This window comes from Glycine max, chromosome 14 (genome assembly GCF_000004515.6).
Source record: "Glycine max cultivar Williams 82 chromosome 14, Glycine_max_v4.0, whole genome shotgun sequence".
Lineage (NCBI taxonomy): Eukaryota > Viridiplantae > Streptophyta > Magnoliopsida > Fabales > Fabaceae > Glycine > Glycine max.
In genome coordinates, this window is record NC_038250.2 from 49495669 (window position 1) to 49522897 (window position 27229).

General features: G+C 31.1%; 2 protein-coding genes and 1 long non-coding RNA gene across 4 annotated transcripts; all 3 read right to left on the minus strand.

The window, feature by feature from the left end:
- Positions 1-1305: 1305 nt before the first annotated feature.
- LOC100819526 (probable 26S proteasome non-ATPase regulatory subunit 3) lies at positions 1306-6666 on the minus strand. The gene is made up of 8 exons (XM_003544971.5): positions 6430-6666; positions 6134-6330; positions 5845-5985; positions 5613-5749; positions 5427-5481; positions 5245-5355; positions 4813-5052; positions 1306-2159 (listed from the first exon to the last, which is right to left on the minus strand). Exons 1-8 carry the CDS (start codon positions 6506-6508, stop codon positions 1647-1649), a joined length of 1473 nt encoding a protein of 490 aa, XP_003545019.1. The 5' UTR covers positions 6509-6666; the 3' UTR covers positions 1306-1646.
- A 1869-nt stretch (positions 6667-8535) lies between these two features.
- On the minus strand, positions 8536-12422 carry LOC100818986 (alba-like protein C9orf23-like). Its single transcript, NM_001252925.2, is given in 9 exon segments — positions 8536-8911; positions 9194-9373; positions 9781-9840; positions 9913-9974; positions 10923-10997; positions 11126-11214; positions 11318-11398; positions 12117-12239; positions 12335-12422. Coding segments are annotated over 8 exon segments (750 nt in total). The 5' UTR covers positions 12335-12422; the 3' UTR covers positions 8536-8831.
- Positions 12423-17689: 5267 nt separating this feature from the next.
- On the minus strand, positions 17690-19091 carry LOC102667756 (uncharacterized). 2 transcript variants are annotated; one of them, XR_418185.3, is made up of 3 exons: positions 18569-19091; positions 18255-18447; positions 17690-18172 (listed from the first exon to the last, which is right to left on the minus strand). It is a non-coding gene; the product is annotated as an uncharacterized lncRNA (long non-coding RNA). The 2 variants fall into 2 exon arrangements; XR_001384742.2 differs by having other exon boundaries at positions 18255-18473.
- Between the last annotated feature and the right edge of the window lie 8138 nt (positions 19092-27229).

Below are 27229 nucleotides of genomic sequence, written 5' to 3' on the forward strand. Positions count from 1 at the left end.
TATATGATATGACTAGAATTTGTGTTTGCAATTATTGTCATTTCCGAAGTACAGAAGCTATGTGTTTAAATAAGGGACTAGACTAGCTAAGGCAACGATTGCACATGTGAGGTTCTGCAAGACGGGAGAACTCAAGAAACGATTTTTATTATTTGTTAGATTAAATTTATCTGTGCAAAGTCTGAACACCATTCAATCATTCCCACGTTCTCTTCAGTATTTTCTCTTGTACGTCCCTTCCCACCCACCCACCCACATGCCCATCCCAACATAAGAGCCGTGAATGTTTCAAAACCCACAAGCCCATTTGGTACTCTAATTTTTTTTTTATCTTAGCTTCTCTCAGATCCCAATGTCTACTACACATGGATCTCATGGTTTGTAACTCTATATGTGGATAAAATGGTTTTATCAAATGGAACAAACGATGTAGATGGGCCACATGAAATTGATGACAGTGTCGTTTTTTGTGAGCTACATCCACATGTCCCATTTTGGCTATACAGATTGTCAGTTGTCTGTTAGCTAGCAGCGCAATTAATCACCGTTGATTCAATCTGATAAAACATGGGATATTTGACATCTAAATTTTCCCAAGTAAATAAATTATCTAGTTGTCCATTGGACACCGAATTTTTCTCGATTTTTAAGTGGAGTGTTCATAAATTATAAGTTTGATCTAAACAAGCAATGCTATGTTATAACAGCACCGTCAAGCAATCAGAAAGGGAAGGCAAACTAAAAGGGGCAAAGAAGTTTACCATGGGAGTTACAGTCAAGCAGGCAAATAAAATAGGGCAATCTAACAGCACCCTCAAGCAATCAGAAATTGTTGAATGCCTACAAACAAGTCATTGATCCATATGATATTGGATTTTGATCTTCTTAAATAAGATATAAGATTCAAATTTTATGAATGAAAAAAATATAATTAAAAATAAAAAATTCCACTAAAGATGACTAATTAGATTTTCCGTATCAACAACATAATTACCAAAAAAATATTGTTGAATGCCTACCAGTCCAAATAAAGGTAATCCTTTCTTTATAAATTTTCTATACTCAAGTTCATTTAATTTGTCACTATACTACAATTTTTTTAAGAATATGACTAATTCCACCCCACACCCTCCCATCTTAAGATATGCTCTAAAATATCAACTAAAAAAAAAGTGTTATTTAGATATGGCCTTCAATTCTATCTCCGACTCAAACAAGAAAGTGGGGCAGGGGGCATTTTATCTGAGAACAGGAAATAAAATATATAAATTTACGCTCAAGTAGATTGCAATGGCTCAGACTCAGTGGTATAATACCTCTTTTTTTTGGGTCAATGAGCAAATATTTTACAATATTCAAACTTTAGAACTGAATCACTAACATGGTCCTATATAATTGATTTCACTCAAATCCCAAAACATAGTTCACCTAACAGGAAACAAATAATGTGTTCCCATGATCTGTAATTAACAGCAAATATCTCGATATGGCAAAGGATTTAAAGATGATTTTGGTTTAGAAAATAAAACTTCGGGCTCCAAAAAGGAAATGGTAATGGAAGTTTCTCCAATGGAGAAATATGAGCAAATATAGGAAATAAATACATCCTGACAACAAACTGGTAAGATAAAAAGAGCAAATCATTATCAAAAGTCATCATCATCTTCCTCTGCGATATGTTTAGCCAATTCTTGCTCTTGTTGATGCCTCTCTCTCCTCTTCTCAGCACTTTCCTTTTCCTTCTGTGTGTTTGGTGGAAAACGCAGTGCTCGAACTGCCTCATTGTGCATGTTAAGACAAAAGGCAATCCGAGAATTAAATGCCAACTGAGGCTCATTTGTAGAGTAGATATCTCCAGTTTCCTTGGATACCATCCACCCATTGGCATGATCCAATGAAGCATCAATAGCCCCATCACGGATAGCCTTTGCTACAATGCTCTCAGCGTCAGCAACAGGACTTGCAGAGTTCAACCTCAACTTTTTAGCTACATCAACTAGCGAGATGCGTGAATATGATATGCTGATGTTGCGTAAACCAGTCCGGATGACATTATGACGGAGCCGAACAATCAAATTATGAGTTCGGTCTCTATTGAAAGTAGTACCAAACTTCTCTGCAACATTCCTAAATAGCTCCAAGTCACCAATCCGGACAGCCTGAAATTTCACAACATGGTTAAGGACTTAACCCCCAAAATTTTAGTATTAGATTTAGAAGGCGGCCAGTAGATTGTGATTTAGAAACACATGAAATAACTTCTAATAAAGCATCAAAGATTGAACAAAGGCCAATTAATGCATAAAAATGTGTTTTATAATTGAATTTCAACAAAAGTAAACTTGTTTAAGGGCTTTCATAATTTTGACCTCCAGAAAAACTTTCAAAAGCATTCCCATAAGGTGCTTCCGAAAAGAACTGGAAGATGCACAATGATTTTTTTTACTTAACACATTTGTGACTTTTGCTGACAAAAAGCATAAAAAAAGAAGCCAGGGCATTCCAAACAGAACCTTAGCATGCTAAAGAAGAAGAAGAAAAAAAAGGGCAGGTTAAAACGAGTATACACAAATATTTGAGACTATGGTTCCTTAAATAGAGTCATAGGAGCTCAGTGCCTAAATATAGTTGAACTGATTAAAACCACAAATGACATCGCATTTTAAGTGCATTATTCATTTGAAGCTCTAATCAACACTATTTATCTATGGCATGATGGTTGCCATTATCATCTCTTTTGTTTCCTAACAAGTTAGTCAGATTTTCTAAATTTGAAGTTTTAGTCGCAATTTTTTATCACAACTCTTACAGTGCACTTGATGCACATTGAGGAACAACACAAGCAAATCAACACAGTACAAGAAGCTGAGTCACAACACTTCTTTTTTGTCTATTGTTTGATGGTCAATGCATAGCACAAATAGTTTTGGAGGTGGAGCAAGGGGGTTGCATCGGGCGCTACTACCTGATGGGGCTTATAGGTTGTTAACCATTGGCGTTGACAAGGTTTAGCCAAATTGATGGGTATTTTTTGACTTTTGGGGATTGCGTGTGGGACAAGAGTTGTTCCAGGTTTAAAGAGTAATAAATATTTAGACATTTTTGTCCTGGGCCTCATCTTTTGTTTTGTTCTGTTATATGACCATTACTAAAGTCCAACATGGAACAAATGTTTTTGCACTGTCCACTCCTTCATTTTTTCAGCAAATCAAATACACCCTTAAAAAAAGTTTGATAACTGCAACATAGAGAGTAATTCAATTTTTCGTATAAATTTGTCATTTCATAAAACAAATATTAAAATAAAATCACCATTAGAAAAACCCACAATAATAGAGAGAAGACAAAATGGAATCACCTTAAAGAAAGGAAATTTTGCAATGAATGTAAAACAATAAAAGACAAGGGTGACAACGAAGTGAAAGCCTTGTTGGGTTGTTATCCCAGACATCAGTTTTTATTCAAAAGTTTAAAGAAATTTTCATAATAGGTCATTCAATTGTTGATTAGAGCTTATTCAAAAGTTACTATAGCTCTAGATTATTTTGAAAATTGAAATAGGGCCAATGTTGAACCTTACAGATTAAATTTCTTTCTAATTGGGTATCTCCCATCAACCCATGTTAATAAAGATGACCCATCCAAGCCGCCAAAAAGTTTTCCCATGTCAGCTGTGTCAAGAAAGTGAGAAATGATAAAATAGAAATCAAAATTAAAAATGCAGAACTCCATTTCTTTATTGATCACCATACTTTCAGCAGACCTACACTATTCCTTCTTTTTCAATAAAATTAGGATAAAAGTAGTATCTAACCATGGTTCACAATTGCTCTATTTGTGTCAATTTCAGTTAAACAAAGCATCAATGTGGGATTTCACTTATTTATGATATAGTCAATAGCCGCCATAGCAGAGCAGCAGAGCAAACTGAGACTAAGCTGTTCAAATAGTGGAGTAGTTTTCAGCAGCAGCCCTCATGCACAAAATAGCAGCTTTTCACGTGCTTTAGCAGCACTACTGTGATGGGATTCAAAAACCATTTCTACCCCTGAAGCATCTTTGTTTAGGGATTTTTGGGGGTAAAATTGTGATTTCTCAACCATTTTCTAATGCATTTTTGCTTCAGAAACATTATAGGGTTTGAGACCCTTCTTCTTCAGTCATTTAGAGAAAGAAAAAAAGTTACTTCTGCTGACCTCTGTTCCTTCACATTTTACAGGTCTATGTTCTTTTTTGTGTGTTTTGCTCTTTCTTCTTCCTTTAGACTTCACAGTTCACATTCTAGTTATTATGTAATTTTCTTTTTTATTAATTTCACCATTATCTTTCATTTTTTTTCTCATTCCATTCCTATGTTTGTATTGTTGCTAGATTGGTGCTGATTGTGAGTGTAAACTGACTTACTTTTTTCATGATCTTTTTTATAAAAAAAATTGTGTTTGAGTATTTAGTATTTACATGTATAGTATAAATTATTTAGTTTGTCTTGTAATATTTCAAAATAGTGGCCATCAAGCTTTATGCAATCTCACTATTGAATGTGGTGTTTGTGACGAAAAATGTTGTCACACAAAACCAATTATGTGACAAGCATTTAATATGCCACATCATAATTTTGAAAGAGTTATAACATAGGATGGTTGAATAAATAGTTAAACAGCAAGGACCTAATTTCCATGAAAAAAGCATAGTGCCTATTTCATAACAAGATGAAGCTATAGGAACCAAACATATAATCAGATAAACAAATTAGAAATTCACTTCTATTCTGGACCTTAAAGTAGCTAACTCTGGCTGATAATGTGGACTTACATTAGTAAGCTCAAAGTAAGGCCTCAAAGCTTTCTCCATTCCTCTCTGCATAAAGACGGTCCTCTCAGGTATTTCTCCCAATAATAAACGCACTATCACAGCCCACTTGTTACATTGAATCCGAAAACCCTGTGCTGCACTGGGAGCTTTACGAGCAGCCTGCAAGAGTGACTCTTTTGCATCTGTGTACTCCAACTGAATTGTCCGAATTTTCCCAAGGTAGAAGAGATAACGACAGAACTAAAAAAGATACACAAGACATGGATAAAACATCAAGTAAAAAAGAATCTAAAAAACAAAAGGAAATTTAAATTAGACTAGCTAAACAAATAAATCTCAGAATCATTGAGAATGTTCAACACAGGCGCATATAGAAGGTGAAGATTGCATTCACCATAGGAAACAAATCCCTAGAACAACAAACCACCATACCTGCTGGTTTGAATGTGCCTCAAAACGTGGAGCCTTGGACCTCAACTTCTCTGCCTGATCATATAGGTTGTAATGTAGATAGTTACGAAGTAACAGATTCAGAAGGGTTTCCTGCATCACATCACCAGGTAAGTACAAGACATGACCCACCTATGAAATAAACCAACAAGTTAGAAACAAACCTGACCCAGCTCATCATGACGCAGGGTAGCAATCCGGTGCAATGCAAGGAGGTTGCTGAAATAAAAATGCCATTTAGTTTGGAATAAGTTAAATCTCAATCAGCTGTAAATCCCCTTAAGGCCTTAACATATAAAAATTTGTTCCTGAATTTATTTTTGAACTGCACGGATAAGAACCCAACTCACCCTCGAATTTCAGCAAGATTTCCTGTAAGCTCATAGCTATATGAGTAATAAAAGTACAGTCTAGATGCAATAACATCGACAGTTCTTCTATTCAGGCTCTTCAGCCGAACAATGCTTGCTGAGGAACAAGCTTTGGCCTAAAATATGAAAAATTAAAGCAACCTTAGCATATAATGAGCAAGTCTATTGGCATATCTGATTAAAATCTAAACATACAGGAACAGGACTCAACCGCATCGTATCTTTTCTGGTCAATCAGAAAAAGAAGGACAAGGAGGTAACAGTAGATTTCTAGCTCAGGCAACAAGTGCTTCGCCGCCAGGGTTTGAATAGTAGATGTTGCACTGTCCACTTCCATCTCTCGATCACCCTCCTATACAGCCAGTTACAAAATCAACGACCATCACATCCATTAAAACATCGAATACATACATAATTGATCAAAGTAACTAAACTTGGATATAAATATAACTAATGTTTACAGAAGTGGAATTGAAGCACGAAAACAAGATTAATTTTACCTTAGGATTAGGGAGATAAGAGGATAACCTAGTGTGAGGTTCAGAAGCGGGAGTAAGAACATAATCAAGAAAAGATGAGAGAACTGGTGTTGTCAATTTACGCCTAAATGCAAATGTAAGGCGCAGGGCACGAGCAATTCGACGAACTTCCTTTGAGTACGAACCGGTTTCAATAATTGATGCTATTCCCTTCAAATCTGTGAGTGAGTGAGCTCAAAATTCAGTAAAATTATAACGGAATAAAGCTTCAGAAACGTGAAACTAAAGAATTGGTATGGTTTGAAGAAGAAAGTTACGGTGCAATGTAGATGGAGGAACTGAAGAAAGCAAGTGTGAAGGCGTTGCCTGATCTTTCATCTCCTCGTCTTCACTCATCTTCTGTAACCGCACAACACAATGCTGTCAGTATTTTTCGATCTGCAAACCCTAACGCAAAGAACACGATAGAGGAAGCAACTTTGCTCACACAGTAACACTCCCTTCGGACGGAATATAAAATCCTTTTAAAAAGGGAATCACGTTCTTCCCAATCTGGGAAAAGTATATCCTTTTAATTAATTTATATCCGTTAAGAAAAATAATTATTTTAATTAATAATATTAAATTTATCATTTATTCATATTGTTATTTTAAAATTATTATTTTTTATCTCTTTATTTATTTAATTATTTTTCATTAATGTTTTGAAAAAGAATAATTAAATAAAAATATGTATGAAAAAAATAATTAATACATTTAGAAATTAAAAAAAATATAAAAAAAGACTAACAAGTTTTTAAAAAGATCTAATAATTAGAGACCAAGGGAGTAGTATGCACTACTAGCTTTTAGCATTTTACTTTGTTTGAAATTTATTTTATTGTTTTTTTGTTTGGCAAAAAAATTATTTTATTTTATTTGGTTTAAACATGGATAAAAATATTCTTACATGCGTTTGTTTATCAAAGAATAATGCCACTTATAGTCTTATATACAGTCACGATGGTAGGGTATTAACTATGAATCACATTCCATAATTGAACTCTTGAACAAGCCTAGTGCAATCCTATTCTTCTCGTAATGCATTTTGGCTTCAAAAGCATGTAATATAATTTTTGTTGCTTTTAAAATTGATAATTGTTTTTTTTACAGGATTAAAAACCTACACTATTCGCAAATGTTATCATTACAGAAGTAATAGATTAAATGTATTTTGAGTATAGAGGGTGAATGTCATCCTCATTTTCTCTCTTATAAGAATTATTTAATAATGGATAAGGAGGGAAGGGTCGTGTAACGTAACCAGTAAATTAATAGTATGGTTTAATGAGTTGCCCAAAAATTAATGGGGTCTCACGATATTAAATTAGGTCAGCTATTATGATCCACAATCTCTTAAGCTTTGAGGATATAAGATGAAGGCAATATATTGTGTCTAAATTTGATAAAGAGAATCCATATAGGAAAAAGACCATGTCCGAGGCACAAAACGCCAAAATTCCAAGTTTGTTATTTCTGCGTTTTGTTCACTGGAATTCGTGTGATTGCATTTTCAACTCGAAAACAAACATGTTGCATGTTTCATTTTTAGATTATATGGATGGAAAGAATAGAGAAGAAATAAAAGGAGAGAAAGTGATAGATAATGTGATGAAAAATAGGAAGAAAGATCAAGTAAAAATAAGATAGAAGATGAAGTAAATATATGAATGTAAGAACTCAATCCAAATATATCAATTACTCAGGTGAGTAATGATACAATCTATCGTCACAAAAGTGTCGAGTTTTCAATTTGATTCTCAAACAATTCAATTCAATTCTTTTATATAAAAACGGTTCATTTCATTTTTTTACATGTAAATAGTGCAATGTTTATAATCCAATTCGGTTATGTTTTTTAATACAGCCCTAAGTATTTGGAATGAATGACCCACCATCCTCAGTCTACTATAATAGGAGATAAGGGGTGCAAGACGTGTAATGGGGGGAGGGAGTTAATGTGTATCAATGAGTTAATTATTAGTCGTCCCTGTTAATGTGATCTCCCACATGATCAATCCGGTTGACTGATCATGAATGACTTTTTAGACATGAATTGGTCAGATGAGCACAATTAATTGGCCGTCGTGGTACCATAAATTAGTTAAATTTGGTAGGCAAATACTGTAGACAATTAGAGGCTACATCAAGGGGACACAATTCAAGAACCAATTTACATGACGCAGTACAAGTCTGGACCATACTAAAAGTCTAACACCAGCTCATGCATGGAAAAAAGTATCCAACTAAGAAAATTGTCCAGGTAAATCAAACCACGTATTCGCCGGGAGCATAATCTTTTCTTAATTGCCCAAAAAAAATAAAAATAAAAGACGGTTTCAGAAAAGGAAAGGGAAAAAAAACCATCAATTTGAACACATCTCTAGAAAATAAAAATTAAAGAATTGAGATTCAGGGCCAAAACAGAAGTACAACTGTTCAAGCATCTGACCAAGGTCTAAAACATAAAGGGTTGCCGCCTTATGTGGCAGCAGTCTGAAAACTAAAAGTCTACATAAAACTGTAAGAAGAAAATGCCCTACAGTTCTTCAGGGCCCCAGAGAAAAAGAAGGGGGAAATGAAGAAAATTGAACAAATAAAAGAAAACATAAAATTAGACATGGCTTTCTTTCACTAGTCAAGTCATCTGCACTGCACTAATGGCGGCCTACTGGTTGCCTCAGGCAGCTGCTTGGATTGGCCCATTCGATCGGAAGCCACGACCCCTTCCACGATATCCCCCCCTGCCACGGCCACGACCTACAACAAAAGAAGCTTAATCACTTCCAAAATAAAATGTACTATGATTAATATAGATGACAAAGTTAAGGTAATATATGAAATTGCTCCAGAGTCTAGACAGTAAGGACCCACAACCAGCTTAATTACTTCCAAAATATCAAGAGGTAACATCCATTACTTAAAACAAACAGTTCAAACACTTCCCAGAATATCAACTGCAAAAGCTGATTGCCTAACACTGATAGCCTTGCACACATGTATCTACCACAGAAATGAACAAAAGTAATAAGGATCAAGTACCACGGCCTTGAGGTACATCTTGGTTGTATCCTCCATCTTGCATGTCAACATGGGGCCCATTGTACCCTCCCCTTCCACGACCACGAAAGCCACGTCCTCTTCCTCTACCCCTGCCCCTAGCATTTCCCCTATTGCGATCCCAACCTCCATCCTCATAATCAGCTGAAATAAAGCCATTACCTGAAATCAAATACAGCAGCCATATCAAAAAACAGCATAACTGTTCTTCACCTGTTTCCTAAGGTTTCAGTTCAGATTCCCTATGAACTAGTGATTGCCATGATAAATGCAGTTGTGGGCATCTTTAAGTGATTGCCTATTAAAAAAGATAAAATTTCTATCGATTGAAAATATAGATGTATTTACATATCTGAGTAGCCTGTGCCAAAACTTTCACAGAAATAATCATCCATAACATCTAAGGAATAGTTTCAAATTAAAATTGCAACATAAATATGAGGAAACTATACATCGACTCATTCAAACAATTCTACCATTCACAGATAATTTACCCAGGTGATGACAAAGTGAATAAACATCTTACAAACATATGGTTCATAGGAATGAAACAATGCACACAAACATACCTCTGCCCCTTCCCCTGCCTCGGCCACCACGACCACGAACACGACCATTAGGTGAACCCTCTGCAGAACAGAAAAGTTAAAACAGATGTAAACTATCAAATGGGGAAAAAAGCACCCTGCATGTGTACCTACCTCCTTCATAATCAAAATCTGTAGCAGCCTTCACCTGGTCAGCTGGTAGTGGAGGCTGATACCTAAAAAAAAGCAATCTGTTAAATTCCCTGTAGTTCATAATTCATAATAATAATAATATAACTTGCTTATCTATTGATTGATGCCTAAAATCTAGAAACCTGCTAAAGCACATATAACTAGTGCATATACTCTCTAAATTTTTATCATCCAAGCCAGAGTATCTTCTACTTCCTCTACTTTTTTACCTTTTAGAATTCACATGTACTATGATTAATGTTATCTATGATTTTCATTTCATTATCCAATGTGAAATAATATCAAATGCATACTTGTCATAAGAGGAGGAATTCTAGGGCCCAATTGTTTCTGCTTATTTTGAAGAATAATTATTTTTTTTTAATTAACAGACATGTTTATGTTAAAAACCCCTTCAAAAAAGTGTGTTTGACTCAAAATGCTTCTGAAAAAGTTTCAATAGAAGATGTTATCACAAAATCCCTTTTTATTAGTAAACAAAAAAGCACTTAGTGAAGGAACTGAAATCATGAAGATCACATTTAGAAATATATAATGTCGCTCTATTGATATTCACACCGAATCTACTATTATTATTTCTTCTTAAATTTTTCATTTCTATAACTTGAGCAACAAAAATTTAATACCAATCTCCTCTCCGATTGCAAATGCAAAGCATCATTTGGGTAATTCTAGATTTGTGCACTGTGCTTCAATATTCCATCCAATTCAAATAAAACCTTCACCAACATCTCTGACTTCACATGATTCTCAATACTAATATACAATAGGTAATCCAAGTACACATAATATAAGAACTTATTTTGGTGCACTGAAAGCAGGGGTTTGAATATTTATTTTCAAAGCTGAAACCTCTCTGCATACTGCATATGTCTGAAACAAAACTGGGTACCCTAACTCCATCTTGTGAGTAAGAATTTATTAATAATTTGTGTGATGGCCTTAGCAAGAAAGATTGAAAGCCAACTTACCCCACAGACGATGTATCGAGTTCCTTCTTTGAAAGGGTTATTGTTATCATTGACACGTGCCTTGTCGTCTCCAAACTACAAGATGGACAAGGATAAAAATAGAGTGTAAGGATTAAGCAAGCTAGCATCCACCGGATTAGATGGAATGTTTAACACTTGAACCATTCAGATTTAAAATACTATTAATCAGAGACTGCACTTACGGAAGGAGGCCTTCCTCTAGGGGCTCCCAAGTATCAGTGATATCAGTGGATCCAATTGCTGTATTCTGGTGGAGGCCCACAATTCTCCTCTGCATTAACCCCAAGAAATAAACATTAAAATAAAATCCTCATCAAATGAAACAAAAATACTAAGATAGTGGTCAGCCAAGCTAATTGCAAAAGCAAACATACCTTGATCAACTCCACAATTGTCACGGTTTTGTTGATAGCTCTCCCCATTGCTTTGAAAACAATTTCATTAGAACCTTTCTCCTGTGAAGAATAAACAAGATATCTTAATTCAGAATTTAGGAAATAAAAGACTTCACACTCAAAACTTTCTGCTGCTCCAATGTTATGACTAAGCAGTCAGTAAGCACACTCAAACAGGTGAGAGATCCTCGTGACACGAATGTGGGACTCATAACATCCACTTTTTCCCAATGCCCCCAGAGAATGCTAAAGACAGAAGGAAAGGGAAGATAGAGTGTCCCCTTGTTTGGGAATTTCGCAACAGAAAGAGCAGAAGCACTGAACCTCATCCCCCCTCCACACACACTTTGAATTCAAACATTTAAAGAAGAGGAGAGAAGGGAAAAAGAAGAAAGGAGATATCACAACTCAAATGCTTTATTTAAATTATATTTCGAGTATCTAACCTTTACAATAATCATATTTATAGTAGCATACTAGTCATAAACTCATAATACATTTATCAGTCAGCTTCATTTTGTATTTAAAAGTGAAAAAAGTTACAAACAAAGTAGGGTAAGGTACGCCACCTGCCACACACTGATCCTTCCCATTCCCTCCAAAATCCAAAACATACAATTTCAACATAACCAAAAGCAAAGAAGGGATAGACAAAAATAAATAAGCGTAATAATTATCAATCGACATGCATTAAAACAAAGACACTCAATGTTTCCAAAGTTCAAACGGTCGTCATAAAAGCTCAGTATAATTATAATTTTAAAGAAAAGAAGAAAACCTGAAGCAAGCTCATGGCGTAAGTAATGTAGTTGCGCATCCTTCCCTGACTAGTAATCCGGATCTCGTTTTCATCGATTGGAGTTTCAGCTCTTGGCTTCTCCACCTTCTGGTACCGATCCATCTACGCCACCAAACAAAACAAAACAAAAAAAATTAAGAAAACACAAAAGAGAGGTTTGTTAATGGAAGAAGAATTGATCTGCGAGTGTGAGTTACCGCGATAGCTAAGGATAGAGTTTCCTTCGCGAACAAAAACACGAAAGAGCGAGCCCTCTTCTACGGCTTGTATTTTCTATTGCGCCCTAACCTGGTTGCTACTAAGTGTTTCACTTTATATACTCCCTAACACCCGACACCCTCTCTCTCCAAACTACCCTAACCAACTCCTTTTCCCACTCTTAATAGGCCTCTCTCTGCTCGGCCCATTCCCCAATGGCCCATCATTGCTTAACATTTCATAAAATCTCCTATGGAATCTGAATCTTTCAATTACAAAACATCACAAATTCTAGTTCACATAGAAAAATAGCCACAATTAAAACATTTTGTGGCAGCTTTTCCTTTAAACCGCTACAATTATGACAATTTTGTAATGATTATTAGTTGTGATGGTTTTTTACTTTGGGGTAAAATTCGTGATGTTTCATAATTTGGTGGTAAATAACTAAAAAATGGGGGCAATTTGTGACATTGTAAAACTTTGGAGGCAAAAAAATGTAATTAAGTCTAAAATTAAATCATTTTGAAGACAACTTTGAATTATGCTTTAGAATCATCCCGATCTAATTCGGTGTCTTATCTTCTTTAAAAAGTACAAAATTTTAAATAATTGCATATCTTATCTTAATCTTAATATATATAAATCCATTTACTTGGTCAACATATTTTACCGCCTAAACCTCCAAACACTGCAACCCAACATTTTTGCCCATTCACATTCCTTTGGCAACATTTAAGTCATTACCCTTCAGGTTGGGATTTGTTTGAACTCCTTGCTTCTTCTTTTGTTTTTTTTTTTTTCATTTTCTCAAACAGAATCAATTTTAATAAATTAAAATCCACTTCTCATACTTTTTCTCTTTGAATATAAACCTGCATTGCCTATAAAAAAAAATTATGTTCTTATTATCCTTTTTATGTTCAATATTTAATGGAGGGAACAGCCACAAGTGTTATCTGCTCATTTAAATTTGACATAGACAACAATTGATTTCCCTACACGTAAAGGAAAAACTGCACCAAATTACCAAAATCAATTAGGGAAAGAACTCGCAAAGCATTTTACTACCTATCGTTTTACTTTTTACTTTTACCCTTCGAGAACTCTTCAATACAATTTAAGAGACATCTTGATATTAGTTTTGGGATATTGCACCAAATTGCGTATTGATTTCTAGTTGATCTCATAAAACTGTGTTGAATTGAGAGTCACGGGGATTGTAATTTTTACTTTTTCGAACATATGTTGCAAAATTTGAAGTATAGCATGATGGAAATGGGTTTACCAGTGCCCTTTATATTGAACTTAATAGTTATTAGTTTGCTCTTTAATCAAAATCTCTCAATTTATGATTTTTGACATTTTTTTAGTCTGTCAATTGATTTTTTTAATGCCTTTTCAATTTATTGAACAGGGTATACTAGACCAACTAACATGAGCCATTTTGTTGAATCACCATTCAACCATACTTTTTGCTTTTAGAGGTATTCTCTTTCTCTCTTGCCATGTGTATTCTTTCTATTATTGTTTTTTCCTACCTTTTTCTTTGTTTTACCATCTGTATCATTTGATATATCACATCTTATGGATATTTTCTTCTATTGAACTTGGAAGTTTATGTTCAAAGAGAATATGATGAATAAGAAATTAAAATCAAGAGACACTTAAGTCAAATAAGTGGTTTTAGTGGTCTAAGGAGGAGGTTAGAGAGGAAGGTATTTCAATCACATGCCTACTTTTCAGTTTTCACAAAGACAAATAAATAAAGACAATTTTTTATAGCACGACACTTTACTGTCAACCTGTCATATTATGATTGTTTTGCCTAATTTTTTCCAGGCTAAGTAATTGTAACGCCTAATTTATGTTATGTCGTTAATACTTTTGCTTGATAGTTCCACATGTATTATGGCTAGCATATTGGTCTTGAATTGTAATAAATTCTTAATTCTTAATCCTTAATTGAAACAAAGTTTTGGAAACAGATTCCTCCAAATGAACCATATATTTGTTATTTATATCAAATAGTTTAATTTCAATTTATAATTTATTGAATATTGATTACTTAAACAAGGATTGAGGTAGCTGATGTGGGACTTGGATATTTGATATCATGTTAGATTTCATCTTAAAATCAATTGTCATTCAATAAAGTTGCCCAACAGATATATAAGCCGCACTCTAAGGATTGAGACAGCCGATGTGGGATTTGGGTATTTCCCAATAATCTTAAAAACCAATTTGTAGAAACTAATGTTGAAGCTCAATATAAAGATCCTATCAATTTCAGCTCGCTAATGTCCACCAAAAGTTCTGACTTTTCCTTTTTAATACAGGATAAAAGATCTGTGCAACCATTGCATACATACCGTTAAGCCAATTAAGGCTTTTTATTTCCAAACTAAATCAGCGTACACGCTTCTGGTTTGTATTGTTGCCTTTTTTTTTTCCTGCATTTTTCTGCTCATTTTGTATTAACTTATCAACTAATATGCAGGTCTTCTAAAGTTGGGACCCCTGTTGTCAAAGTAAATAACTAAATACTTCTTATCATCCAGAAGTGCGTACTTTTCTTTAAAATTTAGGTATACAAGTCAACTTTCATTTCTCCCTTTTGAGTTTTATTTTTGCATGTCTTTACTATGTTTGATGGGACAATCAGTTAAGGAACCCATGTTCATTCCTGTTGTAGGGGGTTTGCTTGATGTTTTTATTTGATCTCTTTAAGTTAGTTTTACCTACCAGGCAGGTTTTTGACATATACTCTGAAGCAAGTGGATAATGTATGATTGTAATTTTCACCTTTCTTCCTCTTCTTCAACGGAAATGAGGTAGCATTTGATGTGAATTCATTGGTCATTTAAATCAACTTCCTCAGAGTTGGGGAAGTTATAACGTATGCATATCTTTATATTTGGTGGAAATCACATCTTAAGTTTTTGTTTTCATATCATCAACGTAAACATAACTCTGCAGATTTGAGAAAGTTATTATAGGGACTTGTTGGTCAATCTTCCATGTAAGTTCAATACTTTGAGAAAGTTGGAACTAACTGTGATGACACTATAATTAGCTTTTAGTATGTTTTTTCTCTTACAGCAATGGCTATCAATGGATGCTATTAATTAGCATGCATCACCTTGAGCTTCAAATTTCAATAGATGAGGTAAGGAAATTTGAGAAGCTGCATTATCAAAGTGGTTCACTTGCTGAATATGATGAAAAGAAGGCAATAGAATTTGATATACTACTTGAAGAAGCCAAATAGAGTGTAAATGGAATGGGATGAGATGGCTTCCCTTCAGGAAGAATTGAAGGGAGTTAAAGATAAGATTTATGAAAATCAAAAGGTTGAAGAAGCACTTACAACAACCACAACAGAACTCTCTACCCTCCAAGAGGAGATACTCTCAAAATCCAAGCTATTGGAATTAGCAAAAAGATTGCATTCAAGGGACTCTTTTAACCAAGGAATTAAACCTGATAAAGACTTTAGAAGCACAACTAAAGGAAGACATGTGAGCACTTCAAAATCTATTGGCCTATACAAGGGAAGAACTGGAAGAAAAAAAATTGAGTTGGAAACTGCAAGGAGTTGTGTGCTGATTTAGAGGAAAAAACTAAAGCTCAGATGAAAATTTTCTTAAAAACAGATTCTATTTTATGTCAGCTACTTTCAAATGCAGAGCTTGAGCAAAAGATGAAGTCTTTTGAAGATCTCCATATTGAATATGGATCTGCTAAAGGAGTCTTGAACTTGAGGGACATGTTCAGACTAATAACAGTCGCAGAAGAGGAAAAAGCACAATTGAGGGAATTGGAAGTATATTAGATTAATAAATTCTAATATATTTGATTATTTGCATATTTATTATAATTATAATAATATTTGATTTTACTTAAAAGGAGAATTACAAAAATATAGAAGAAATATGATGCACATTCAACATTTATATCAACAATCTGATAAGGTATTTTCATTTGCGAAGAGCAAAGAAGTTCCAAGCTAGGTGGTAATGGCCAAAAAAAAAAAACGCTAGTTTAAAGTGCTAGAGTTGAATATGGAAAATAAACAAATGCCAAAAACCAATATGTGATTAGCACATGAATAGCATGTCCTTAGCAAAGGACAAATTGGCTAATTAACAATTTGTTAATCCTGAATTAATATGCAAGCATCAGTCACAGTTATAAAATAATTCTTACCATTGAGGTGTCATTTTAGCAAACATATTTCACTCTTTCAAGTAAGTGTTTACTATTACTTTGTTCCCTATCATACTTTTTCTTTTTCTTTATAAAATATTTAACACCTCCAACAAAAATAAAATTAAATACTTGTGGATTGCAAGTGTCTAGATCTAGTTAATAATATTTTTTATTTAATATATTATATTGTGTATAGAATCTAATGTCTATATATATAAAATTTTATTGTTTGAATTACTTTAATATAATTATTTTAAAAGTTAACAAATAAATCTATCATATGTAATGAGTTGTAATTGAATGTTTGTGTAAAACTTTTTATGTTATAAGTGTATAACATTTTTTTTGTATAATATGATATTATATTCATAATAATATTATTTATTTTGAAATATATTTTCTAAAATATTACTTTTATAATTCTTTTATAATACGATTTAACAATATAATGTTAAAATTAAGATATTGAACTATAGAACTAGATTGACCTGCTCTTATCTCAAATAGGGATATATTTTGTTAACACAAGAATATAAATTAAAATCATCATTAAAAACATTTGATGTAAAATTGGAGACTTTGATATTTTATGTATGTTGTAATTCATAACTATTTTTTTATAAAAAAAAAGATCATAACTAATTTTTGTTGTATTTAATAATGAAATAAATCTTTGAAGTATAAATTATAATAAAACATCAATTTTAAAATAATTCATATACTACTATATAAAAAAGTGAAACAATTTTTTAATTGAATTTTAATTTCTGACATTTAATTGAATGTGAACCAGTTATTTACGAGAGAATTAAAATTTGCCTCAATAAAATAAAATTTTCTTAAGTCACAAGACAATAAAAAAGAGGAGGAAATTAAAATATATCAAAATTATTATAACAATAATTAAAAAATTCGCTAATACTCTTTCTCTAACAGATTATGAAATCTAAAGGCTTAGATGCTTAGGGATGAGTTGTCCTTTCAGTATTTGTGTAATATTAGATATTAACATGGATGGTGTATAATCCTTCAAGCATTAAATCCGACCAAATAAATACATGCATGAACTGTCTCTTGGTCTGACCTGTAGTCCCAAGATACCGTTCCCCCATACAACCTTTCAAATATTGAGTCTAATGACATAAATATTTAACAGCAAGTCAAGTATTGTCCCTTTGGATCTGACTTGTAGTAACAGGATAGTGATCCTGGACGATGTACAGTCACTATATATTACATTATTTTGTCCAACACTACTGTCTAGATGCAGGTCGACTACTAAGACCAGTGCAAAAACAGATGAAATAGAATACTACCCATCATTACATGTAAAGAATTAATAAATCAACTGCTAAAATGAAAGAGAGAATAGGGATTCTCATAAAGAAACACTAACAAGACGGATATATCAGCATGCATGTTTTAATAACCTGCTAGATATAAAAATAGCAAAACAGAAAAAGCAAAAGTAAAGAAGGCATGCAAATGCCTAACCACAAATACACAGAATTATAAAACTTGGAGATTAATGGATTATATACAAAGAGCATCTTTTGAATTTTTTTCAAAATCCCATGTTTCTGATTCCATTGTCGTCGTTGTTGTTTTTACTTGAACTGCGAAAGCTACATTTGTAAATGAAGATCGATCAATAACAAATAAAAGGCATTAAAAGATATTAGAGATTAAGAAAGAGCAATCTCCTACCAATTTAACGATTTCGCCATTTACCAACATAATACAGTGTTGTATCAAGGTGACCTTCCCATCGTGGTAGGAGTTAAGAATGAAATATCTACCTCATAAACTTTACTAAAAAGTTGCTTCTTCATATTCATCCTTTTTCATGTGGCAGCATATAAAAGAATGAATTCAGAGAGTAATAACCTACTTGGTAATGCTGTATTGAATAGGAAAACGCGGTAACTGTAAGGAACATATCACAAGTATAAAATGTAATGAATAACACTTGTCTAAACATAAATTTGATAAACATTTTTAAAGAAGTTGTCTAACCGTACCTAAGATCAATAGATACACTTTTTACACTAATTAAGAAGCTTGTCAATCTCATCACTTAAGTACTTGGAGTTTCCTTCTGCCCAAACTTCGTTAAAGAGAAGGGTTTGTTAAAGAGAATCAAATTTGTAACAAATTAGAAAGAAAAAAATAACAATAGGATAAAAAATCTCCCTAAACTAATCTATCTATCCAAATAAATGAGTGAAGAGAAAACTTAATTTTTCTTTTTCTTCTACTTCTTAATTTCCTTCTTACTCTCATGATAGAAAAACACCTTCTCTTTCACTAAAAGAAAACCATGGTAGCTAGCAATCTTTGACCCTCCATGAGCCAGCACCGCAAACCACCCGCGCCCAACATTCTCTCAACTAGCAATGTAACCATGCGCGATTAACACTACACAAGATCTTCTCTTATTTCCCTACGAACACAAACCAACAGCACCAAACCACCGAAACACTATCACTCACGCCCCATAAACCAAACTATCAACCATAACACTACCCATGAAGCTCTCCCCAAGTTAGAATGAATAAATAAGATTTTGATTAAATTTTTACCATGTAATAAAGTTATAAATAATTTAAAAAGTTATACTTACGGTGCATTTAAAGTTTGTTACTTTATAATATTTTAATGAATTACAATAATTAAAAATAGGAATATATTTTTATATTTTTAAATTTACACACGCATATTATTTTTACCGTCATCAATTTTGTTTATAAACTATATATATATATAAATCATGAGATTTGATTTTGGAATATTGGACTTTTTATGCTTCAGATATATATATATATATATATATATATATATATATATATATATATCAAGAGATTTTGATTTTGGAATATTGGACTTTGTATGCTTCAGATTTAGACCGTTCTTTTCAGGTCAGCACAGCTAAATCATTTGATAGTACTGAATTTTTAGCTTTTCATTTCAATCCAAGTTGCTTATGGTTAAATTAGTCAGATCACCCTAAAGAAATTCCTTGACCCTATTATCAATAAACCCACAGATTTTATGCTTGCACATAGTTATGGAAAATTCTTTGGCAGCCCTAGCAACCATTGACGGATCAAAATGCTCCTTATCCCATTCAATGGCAAGTTGCGTTGGCAATTGGCGAAATAGGATCCACTTGAATAGAAAAGGTAGGTACATTTGGTTATGGTAAAGTGGCTTACTTAAATACACGTGATATATTATTCGATTGGTTCCAAATGAACGTAAGCAATTAATTACCGCAAGAATATGAAAAAAAGGAGCTAGATGCATGCATTGTTGCAACTTGCAAGTGATAGATATAAAAGTAAAATATCTGCCTGAATTGTTGATGTTGCTATCTGTACGTTAAAATATACGTTTGACGACCTCCATTTTAAGTCGGTTAATCGAAAACCCGACTTAAATAGAATGGCGGTGGTATTTTTTAAATAAATATGACAGTTTTACAATGGTTTGGAACAGTTTTTATATGTCGTTTAAAATCATCCTTATTGTTCCTTTTTACAGCAGTGTATTACGTTTAGTACCATAAACTTCTGGGTTTTAAATTGATGGAATCTAGTTCAATCCGTGAAAGAACAAAGTGTGAATACAGAAAAAGTAAAGATAATTTTTCAAAAGAGTGTATATTTAATTTTTTTAGTCTTAATTTTGTGATTCATCAAAGATAAAGTGATCCTAACTAATTAATTTGATAAAAAAAATTATTTTTCTCAATAATAGAATATTTTAAGATAATGGCTGTTGTGCTTGCATGGGTAACTTGTTTTGCAAGAACTGAATCGCGTGTCTGGCTATAGTGGGAAGCGTTCAAGCATCATTGTCCAACAACATGATGCCATTGGAACTTGGGAAGTTGATAGACAAAAGTTAGTAAAAGAAATTTTTGCGGCTGCTGAAGAATATGACATCACATACTGGAAATATATGGCAATTCAAAATTTCAAGAATCATAAAGGAATAAGAATTGGTGTCACTTTTCTGTGTCCCTTGCCATTGAGGTCTAATTCGAACAATCAAGGTCCCCGTCACTCTGTTGGTTCAAACTAATGTTTGTCTTAAGGAGGATAAAGTATAGCAGAAGGTGTTATATCAGTGTCAGCAATAAAGTTAATTTGTTTTAAAATTTTTATATAGGAATGAGTTAAAGAGATTAAAAAAAATAATATTGAAGAGTAAATTATAAAAACAAATTATATGAAAAAAAAAAATTAACACACTGCATTTATATATGATTCAGAATTCTAACTTTTAATTATTACTAATTTATTATAACGGGACAAAATTTAAATTTATCATTATATGTGAGCTTAAATCTTAAAAAAAAAACAAAATTATGTACCAAAAAAATCTAAAATCAGAATTCAAAAAATAAAATATGTGAAATGTTTGATTTATAATAAATAACATGATACGTCAAGAAAAAGCATGTTGAGAGAAACTATTGCATAAGTGAAAACATAAAATTAATTTATAATGATGGATTTGGCTCTTCTTATATATTAGTAATATAACTTAAAATTTTTTAACCCTACCACTATAATTAAGCATTTTTTCCAAAGTGTATTATAGAATATTAGTTAAATTTATTCATGATTAATATCTATCAAAATTTATGTATCCATTTAATATTACTCCAAGATTCATCTAATAATCATCACATTGAAGAAACGAAGACGAATGCTTTTTATCTGCACGCATCAAAAAATCAAATCAAAATATATGCCTAATAATTACAATTAGAGAAAGCATTGCTGAAAAAGAAACGTCAAACGAAGCTCACCATTGACCATCCTTGGCTCACACTGTTGTAATCGCAGAGTATATGGAGTAAACAATACCAACATTTGGAAGTTGGGACCCCAAAATCATAATCTTGACACGACACTGACTCACACCGCATAACATAAAGTTCGGAAAAAATTAATTAATTGTAACATATATTATCTAACTTTTGATAAGATTGTCTCCAATAAAAAATAAATAGAATCTAGATAAAAAAAAATAAAAATTAAATACATTATTAAATATAATTCTTATTTATAATATTGAAAAAAATTTAATGTTAATACACCGTCAATATACAAATTAAGTTTTATTATCGGTTAAAAATCATCTAATGATTTTTTAAAATAGAGATTAACAGAAAAACTTATTATATATGAAAATTCATATTTAAATGAGTATATAAATTTATCTATACTATCAGTATACATATTATTTATTTTTAAACAAAAGCTACTATTTGCCATAACTCATAAAATATTTGGGTTACCATGTCAACATCCGTACTTAAAAAGTATTAAATATTTAGTGCTTGATTAGTTATTGTTTTGCACTTACTCACGCTTGTTTGCATGGAACTAAATGGTTGTTTAATGTACCATAAAGAAAAATGTAACAAAAATGTTTTTTCTATAAAAAGAGAAAAATATATTTCCCGTATCAAAGGTTTAGTAAATTTTAAGTTGATTGCTATTAATTCAAAAAGATTAAAATTATTCGTCTATTTAATTCTTAATAATAACATCAAATAATTTTTTAAAAGTATTATTTAACAAAGCAAAATTGACTATGAAGTTTTTTTTGTGTGTGTGAAATCTTTTCCTTTTCCTTTTCCAATTTCCATCAACTCTCACACACCCAAAATGAAAAAGACTCTCTTTCTCCTTAATTCTTTTAAAGGAAAAAAAATATAAACTAGTATATTGGATAAATAATTTGAAATTTTATCTTGAATTATTAACTTACACGAACATAATATCAAATGCTCTAGTTATTTCATTTACGATCATAAAAAAAATATAACGAAAATGATACAGATTTAAACTTTAAATAAATAAAAATATTTACAATTAATCTAATTAAAAACACACTGATGAGTTAAATTCTATTGAAAATCTATTCAGTTAACTATACTTTTCCTGTTTTCTAGTGTTTAATTGAATAAATAATTTTTTTTTCATATGTTGAATATTTAAGACATTATTTGTATTAGATTGCAAAGATTTATTGATGTTACGAAATTAAATAATAAAAATGATGTTAAAAAAAATAATAAAGAGTACGATTTTAAAATGTGTCTATTATTTATTTTTTAGACAATAGTCAGTAAAAGGTTAGAACTAAGGATTTCGATAAACTATCCAAATCCTTTACCTATTATATGTGTGTGCATTTTTATTTTGATTTTCACTAAAAAGAAACATTTATTTAGACCGAGTATCAAAAGCCAACAAAGAAATTATAAAATTGGAGGATCTGCACCCATGTGCAAAGGGGTGAATGAAGGTCAAATGATTAATTTTAGTCGAATTAGTTGAGATCAGATTTAGTTTAGTTTATATATGTAATTCGATCAAGCAATCATAACCAATTACAATAAGATTGAATTGCATCATCGAATTTATTATTAAAATAAAATAAAATATTTTTATAAAAAAAATAGAAAAATGATTCTAATAATATGTAATTTAAATCATTTTTTAACTACTAATTTAATATAAAACATGTTCTATTTCAAGTTAAAAATTAAACTGACTTATATTATAATTATAATAATAATTGATCAATGATTTTAAAAAACTAAAATAAAATTGGACTGATCTAAAACATTCAAACGCTGAAGGTTAGAATATATATATATATATATAACATACTAAGTAATTATGTGCATAATTGAATTTTCAAAAAATGAAATCCGATTCAAATTTATTGAATTTACAATTTTTCAATCCAATCTAAACCAATAATTTAAAACAATCCAAATTTTTTGGTTTGGATTCACTGGGTTATTATATTGATGTGGATCCTGATCAACCCTACTACAAACATGATTGGTAAAGAAATCAACTACTATCATATTATAAATGCTCTGTTACTTGGAGTGAAGTTACCCGCTACAGTTAGGCAGATAGAAGCATGAGATAAGGGATATATAACTGAAACCCTTATAGAAGTAATATTTTCAAGCCTTCTTTAACACGTAGAGGAAAAAACTTGATCAGCATATGGCTTTCAAAATGAATTCTATTTATTCAGACTCTAGTCATTCATTCCCTTGCAATCACTTTGATTGTCTTTTCTTCGGGACATTCTTGTTTTTATGTAGCCAAACAGGGATGGTCCCAATTACGCATACTCCACGTGAGACTAACTTTCGTTGTGCTATGCTACCCTTCCAATTAAGTTTAGTACTTATTCTAATTATTCCAAAGTCACTATTTTAAGGATATGAACTTTTTTCATTAAAATTATACTAATACCTAATATATATAACTATTCGAAAGTTAATTAATAGCAGCATGAATTCATTGTGACATTTTTATTTTAATGTAATTGGATGGTGTTCAAAAGTCAGCTTGCGTGCACAAGCCATTCATATTAGGTTATAATATTCATAATGAAATTCATGATCGGTCATGCTTTTATCCATATATTACCTGCTTTAGCTTTGCTAAATTAATACATTCTTTTTCAAAATAGATGCAACATAAGAACTTTTTAAAAAGTCACCTATCTTAATGTCTGTTGGCCTTTGACTTGGGAAGAATTTTAAGGAAATTATTTAGAGTTATGTTACAACTCGTAATATTTTATACTTCTTATAACACAATTTTGTTAATGAACTCTTTCAAATGCAAAATGAATTAAATCAATGACTCAGTTGTACACGAAAAAGAAAGTACAAAGAAGAATAGATACGTCTGATTTGTTAAAGTTGAGGGGGCCATCTAGAAAGAAGATAATTGTTTTTTCTTTTTTGAAGAGAAGAAGATAAGTGTTAGTGATACAATTTCTGAAATATTATTATGTATTATTATTATTAATAATTAAATAATTGAACTAAAAAATTTATATTGACAGTATATAAAAAATAAATATTATTGAAAATTATCAAAAATTATAAATCTTATTCATAATTTCACATTTACTAATTTTAACTAATAACAAAATTGTATGTTAGAAAGTATTTTCAAACAATCGTAATAAAAAAAAAAAAATCCACAAGGTGGATCCGTAGCACGGCTAGCAGAAGAAATAATAGAAACAAGAATACCTTTTGCAGTTTTGCTTTTCAGGCGGGACGAAAGACATCCGTTTGTAACCTAACCCCACCTTAATCTCGTTTTTCCAAGAGTATTGGTAAGTGATGTAATAGAAAATAGATGAAAATATAATGTAAAAGAAAGTAAGAAAATGATTATAGTTATTCTTTTTCTAATTTAAATCCAAAGAAATATCAGAATCAGATGCAGATATTCCATTAAAAAAAAATGCAGATATTCCCTCACTCGTGTGTATACCACCGTAACTTTTATTGTGTTCATATAATCTCTAAAATCATGATAAGGTGGATCAATTTTGATTTTGATCAAATTTTATATAATGATACACGAAAATCTTGATAGAGATAAAACAAGTAAAAGCAACTTCTGTTTTTATCTTTATCAAAATCAATTTTATAATAATTAATTATATAAAATTAATTTTATTTAAAATTAATTTTATAGTGTCAAATTCGAACAGATACTCATTCATTTGGAGGCTCATTGGCCCAATGATAGTTTCTCTGTTTCTTGTATTCACAAACCAAAGAGGTTGTAATGATGAGTTTAAAGATTAAGGCTTTGTTTGTTTGTGATGACAGAAATAAAAAATAAAATGTGACAAAAGAAAGAGAGTGAAAAATATGATTATTCCGTTATTTTCTTGAAAAAAAAACAATATATTTATTTTCGTTGTATGTGACTACAGTACTATAATTCATTACCTATAATACGAGTATACGACCTCGTTTGTTTTAGAATTTAATAAAATTGTTCAAATAAAGTTGATTTTTAAATTATTGATTATGATTATGATATATAGATAAATTAATTCTAATTGTTAATTTTATATTGAAATATTTATTATAATAAATAAGATTGTATTCATATAATTTGTCAAATAGGTATTCTAGAGCAAGATTTGAAGTTGATTTGACATATTTGAGAAAAAAAAAAGATCTCATAACATCTGATTTTTTATTAATAAAATTAAAGGCTGAAACTTTACTTTTTTTTATTTTTTTTTACAGGAGGCTGAAACTTTACTTAAAAATTCAATCAATGATCACTTATAAATGAAAATTAAAACATGCTGGCGTTATTTGATGGTAGTATGAAAATTTTGAGAATTTTAAATTTTTTTTATAGAAGGACATTAACAATTTTGCATAAAATTTATTATTGAGTTATTTAGTGATAGTGAACACATGAAAAAAAATGTAAGATTTTGAAAACTTTTACTAGTAGGAGGAAATTTACAATGTTGCATGATATTGTAATAAGGGTGTCGATTAAATTTTTTTACATCCATTTGACAAGAAAGCAATAAAATTAGAATTTCAGTTAGATTGAAAATTGAGATTGAGAAATGTAGTGTAAAATGTGATCACTAATTAGACAATTGATAACATTTTTCATGTTGAAATTTTACAATATTTTATTTTAAAAAAATTACAGCTACACTAACAAAAGGTTAAATAGTTGATGAGTAAATGATAAATTAGAAAATGTTAACCAGTTTCTAAAAACATTCTAAAGTAAAAATATTTTATTGGGTGACAAAAAATTAAGTTGTTTCTATTATGATTTTTATATTAAATATTTTTTTAATTCCTGTCCCAATGACATTAATCAGTAAGACTTTAATAAATTTGATAGGAAATGTTCCAAATTACAGCTACGCTGGCCAACTATTTGACAAGCAATGGATCAACAATGACAAGCAACGGTATGAAAAAAAAAATTAAAATATTTTTGCACACCATTGATTCCCCCATACCTATGTGCCTTTTTACTTTTCCTTTGCTTGTTTCTCCCATCCACCCCCACTTCAAATATCCCACCTTCCTCGCCTATCCCTACTAACTAGGAGACTAACCATATACAAATATCTTATTATTTTAAATATTTTATCAATATTTTTTATTTATTTCTTGCTTCCTACATTATTAAAATTTTAATTTAGCCTATATTTTTTAGGGTATTGCATGCGGATTTAGGGTGTTCATTAAACTTTTTTCATCCCTTCCCTCACTTTTTCCTTTTTTTCTCCTCACTTCAAGTTTATCAACTATTTTAATTTGAAAAAACCGGCAAAAAGTATTTTTATTTCCTATATTTTAATTGAATCTTATTTTTTATCCCAAACTTTCACATCGTATAATTTAGTCCCTAACTTAATAACAAAATATATATTTTTAGTCCGTGAGTTTACACTTAATTTTTGCATTTTTTTTTAACTTCAATTGTGAAGAGAGACTAACCTTTTTAACATTTTTATTATTTTACATTTATCTATTATTTTAACAAATAATTTTCTCAAATACTTATAATTTATTCAAGTTATCAGAATTTTTAGCAATCAATCAACTTTTCAAACTTTTAACTAATTTTGAGCATTTTTGTCTAACATAATCATATATCATTTTAAAATTATCCTAAAGAAATTGATTTAATAGAAAATTTATCTAAACGTGACCCAAAATTGCTTCTAAAATCCAGCTAGTTTGAAAATTTGTGTTCTTAAAAAATAATAAAGTATAAATGAAGTATGATCCAATAATTATATAGTGGTTTAAGATGTATAAAGACTACTAA

Coding starts and splice junctions, on each gene's coding strand:
- LOC100819526 (XM_003544971.5), bottom strand. CDS start 6,508: ATGAGTGAAGACGAGGAGATGAAAGATCAGGCAACGCCTTCACACTTG. Junction 5,750..5,844: donor ACCAGAAAAGATACGATGCG/GTTGAGTCCTGT, acceptor TTCATATTTTAG/GCCAAAGCTTGTTCCTCAGC. Junction 5,053..5,244: donor AGGCACATTCAAACCAGCAG/GTATGGTGGTTT, acceptor TATCTTTTTTAG/TTCTGTCGTTATCTCTTCTA.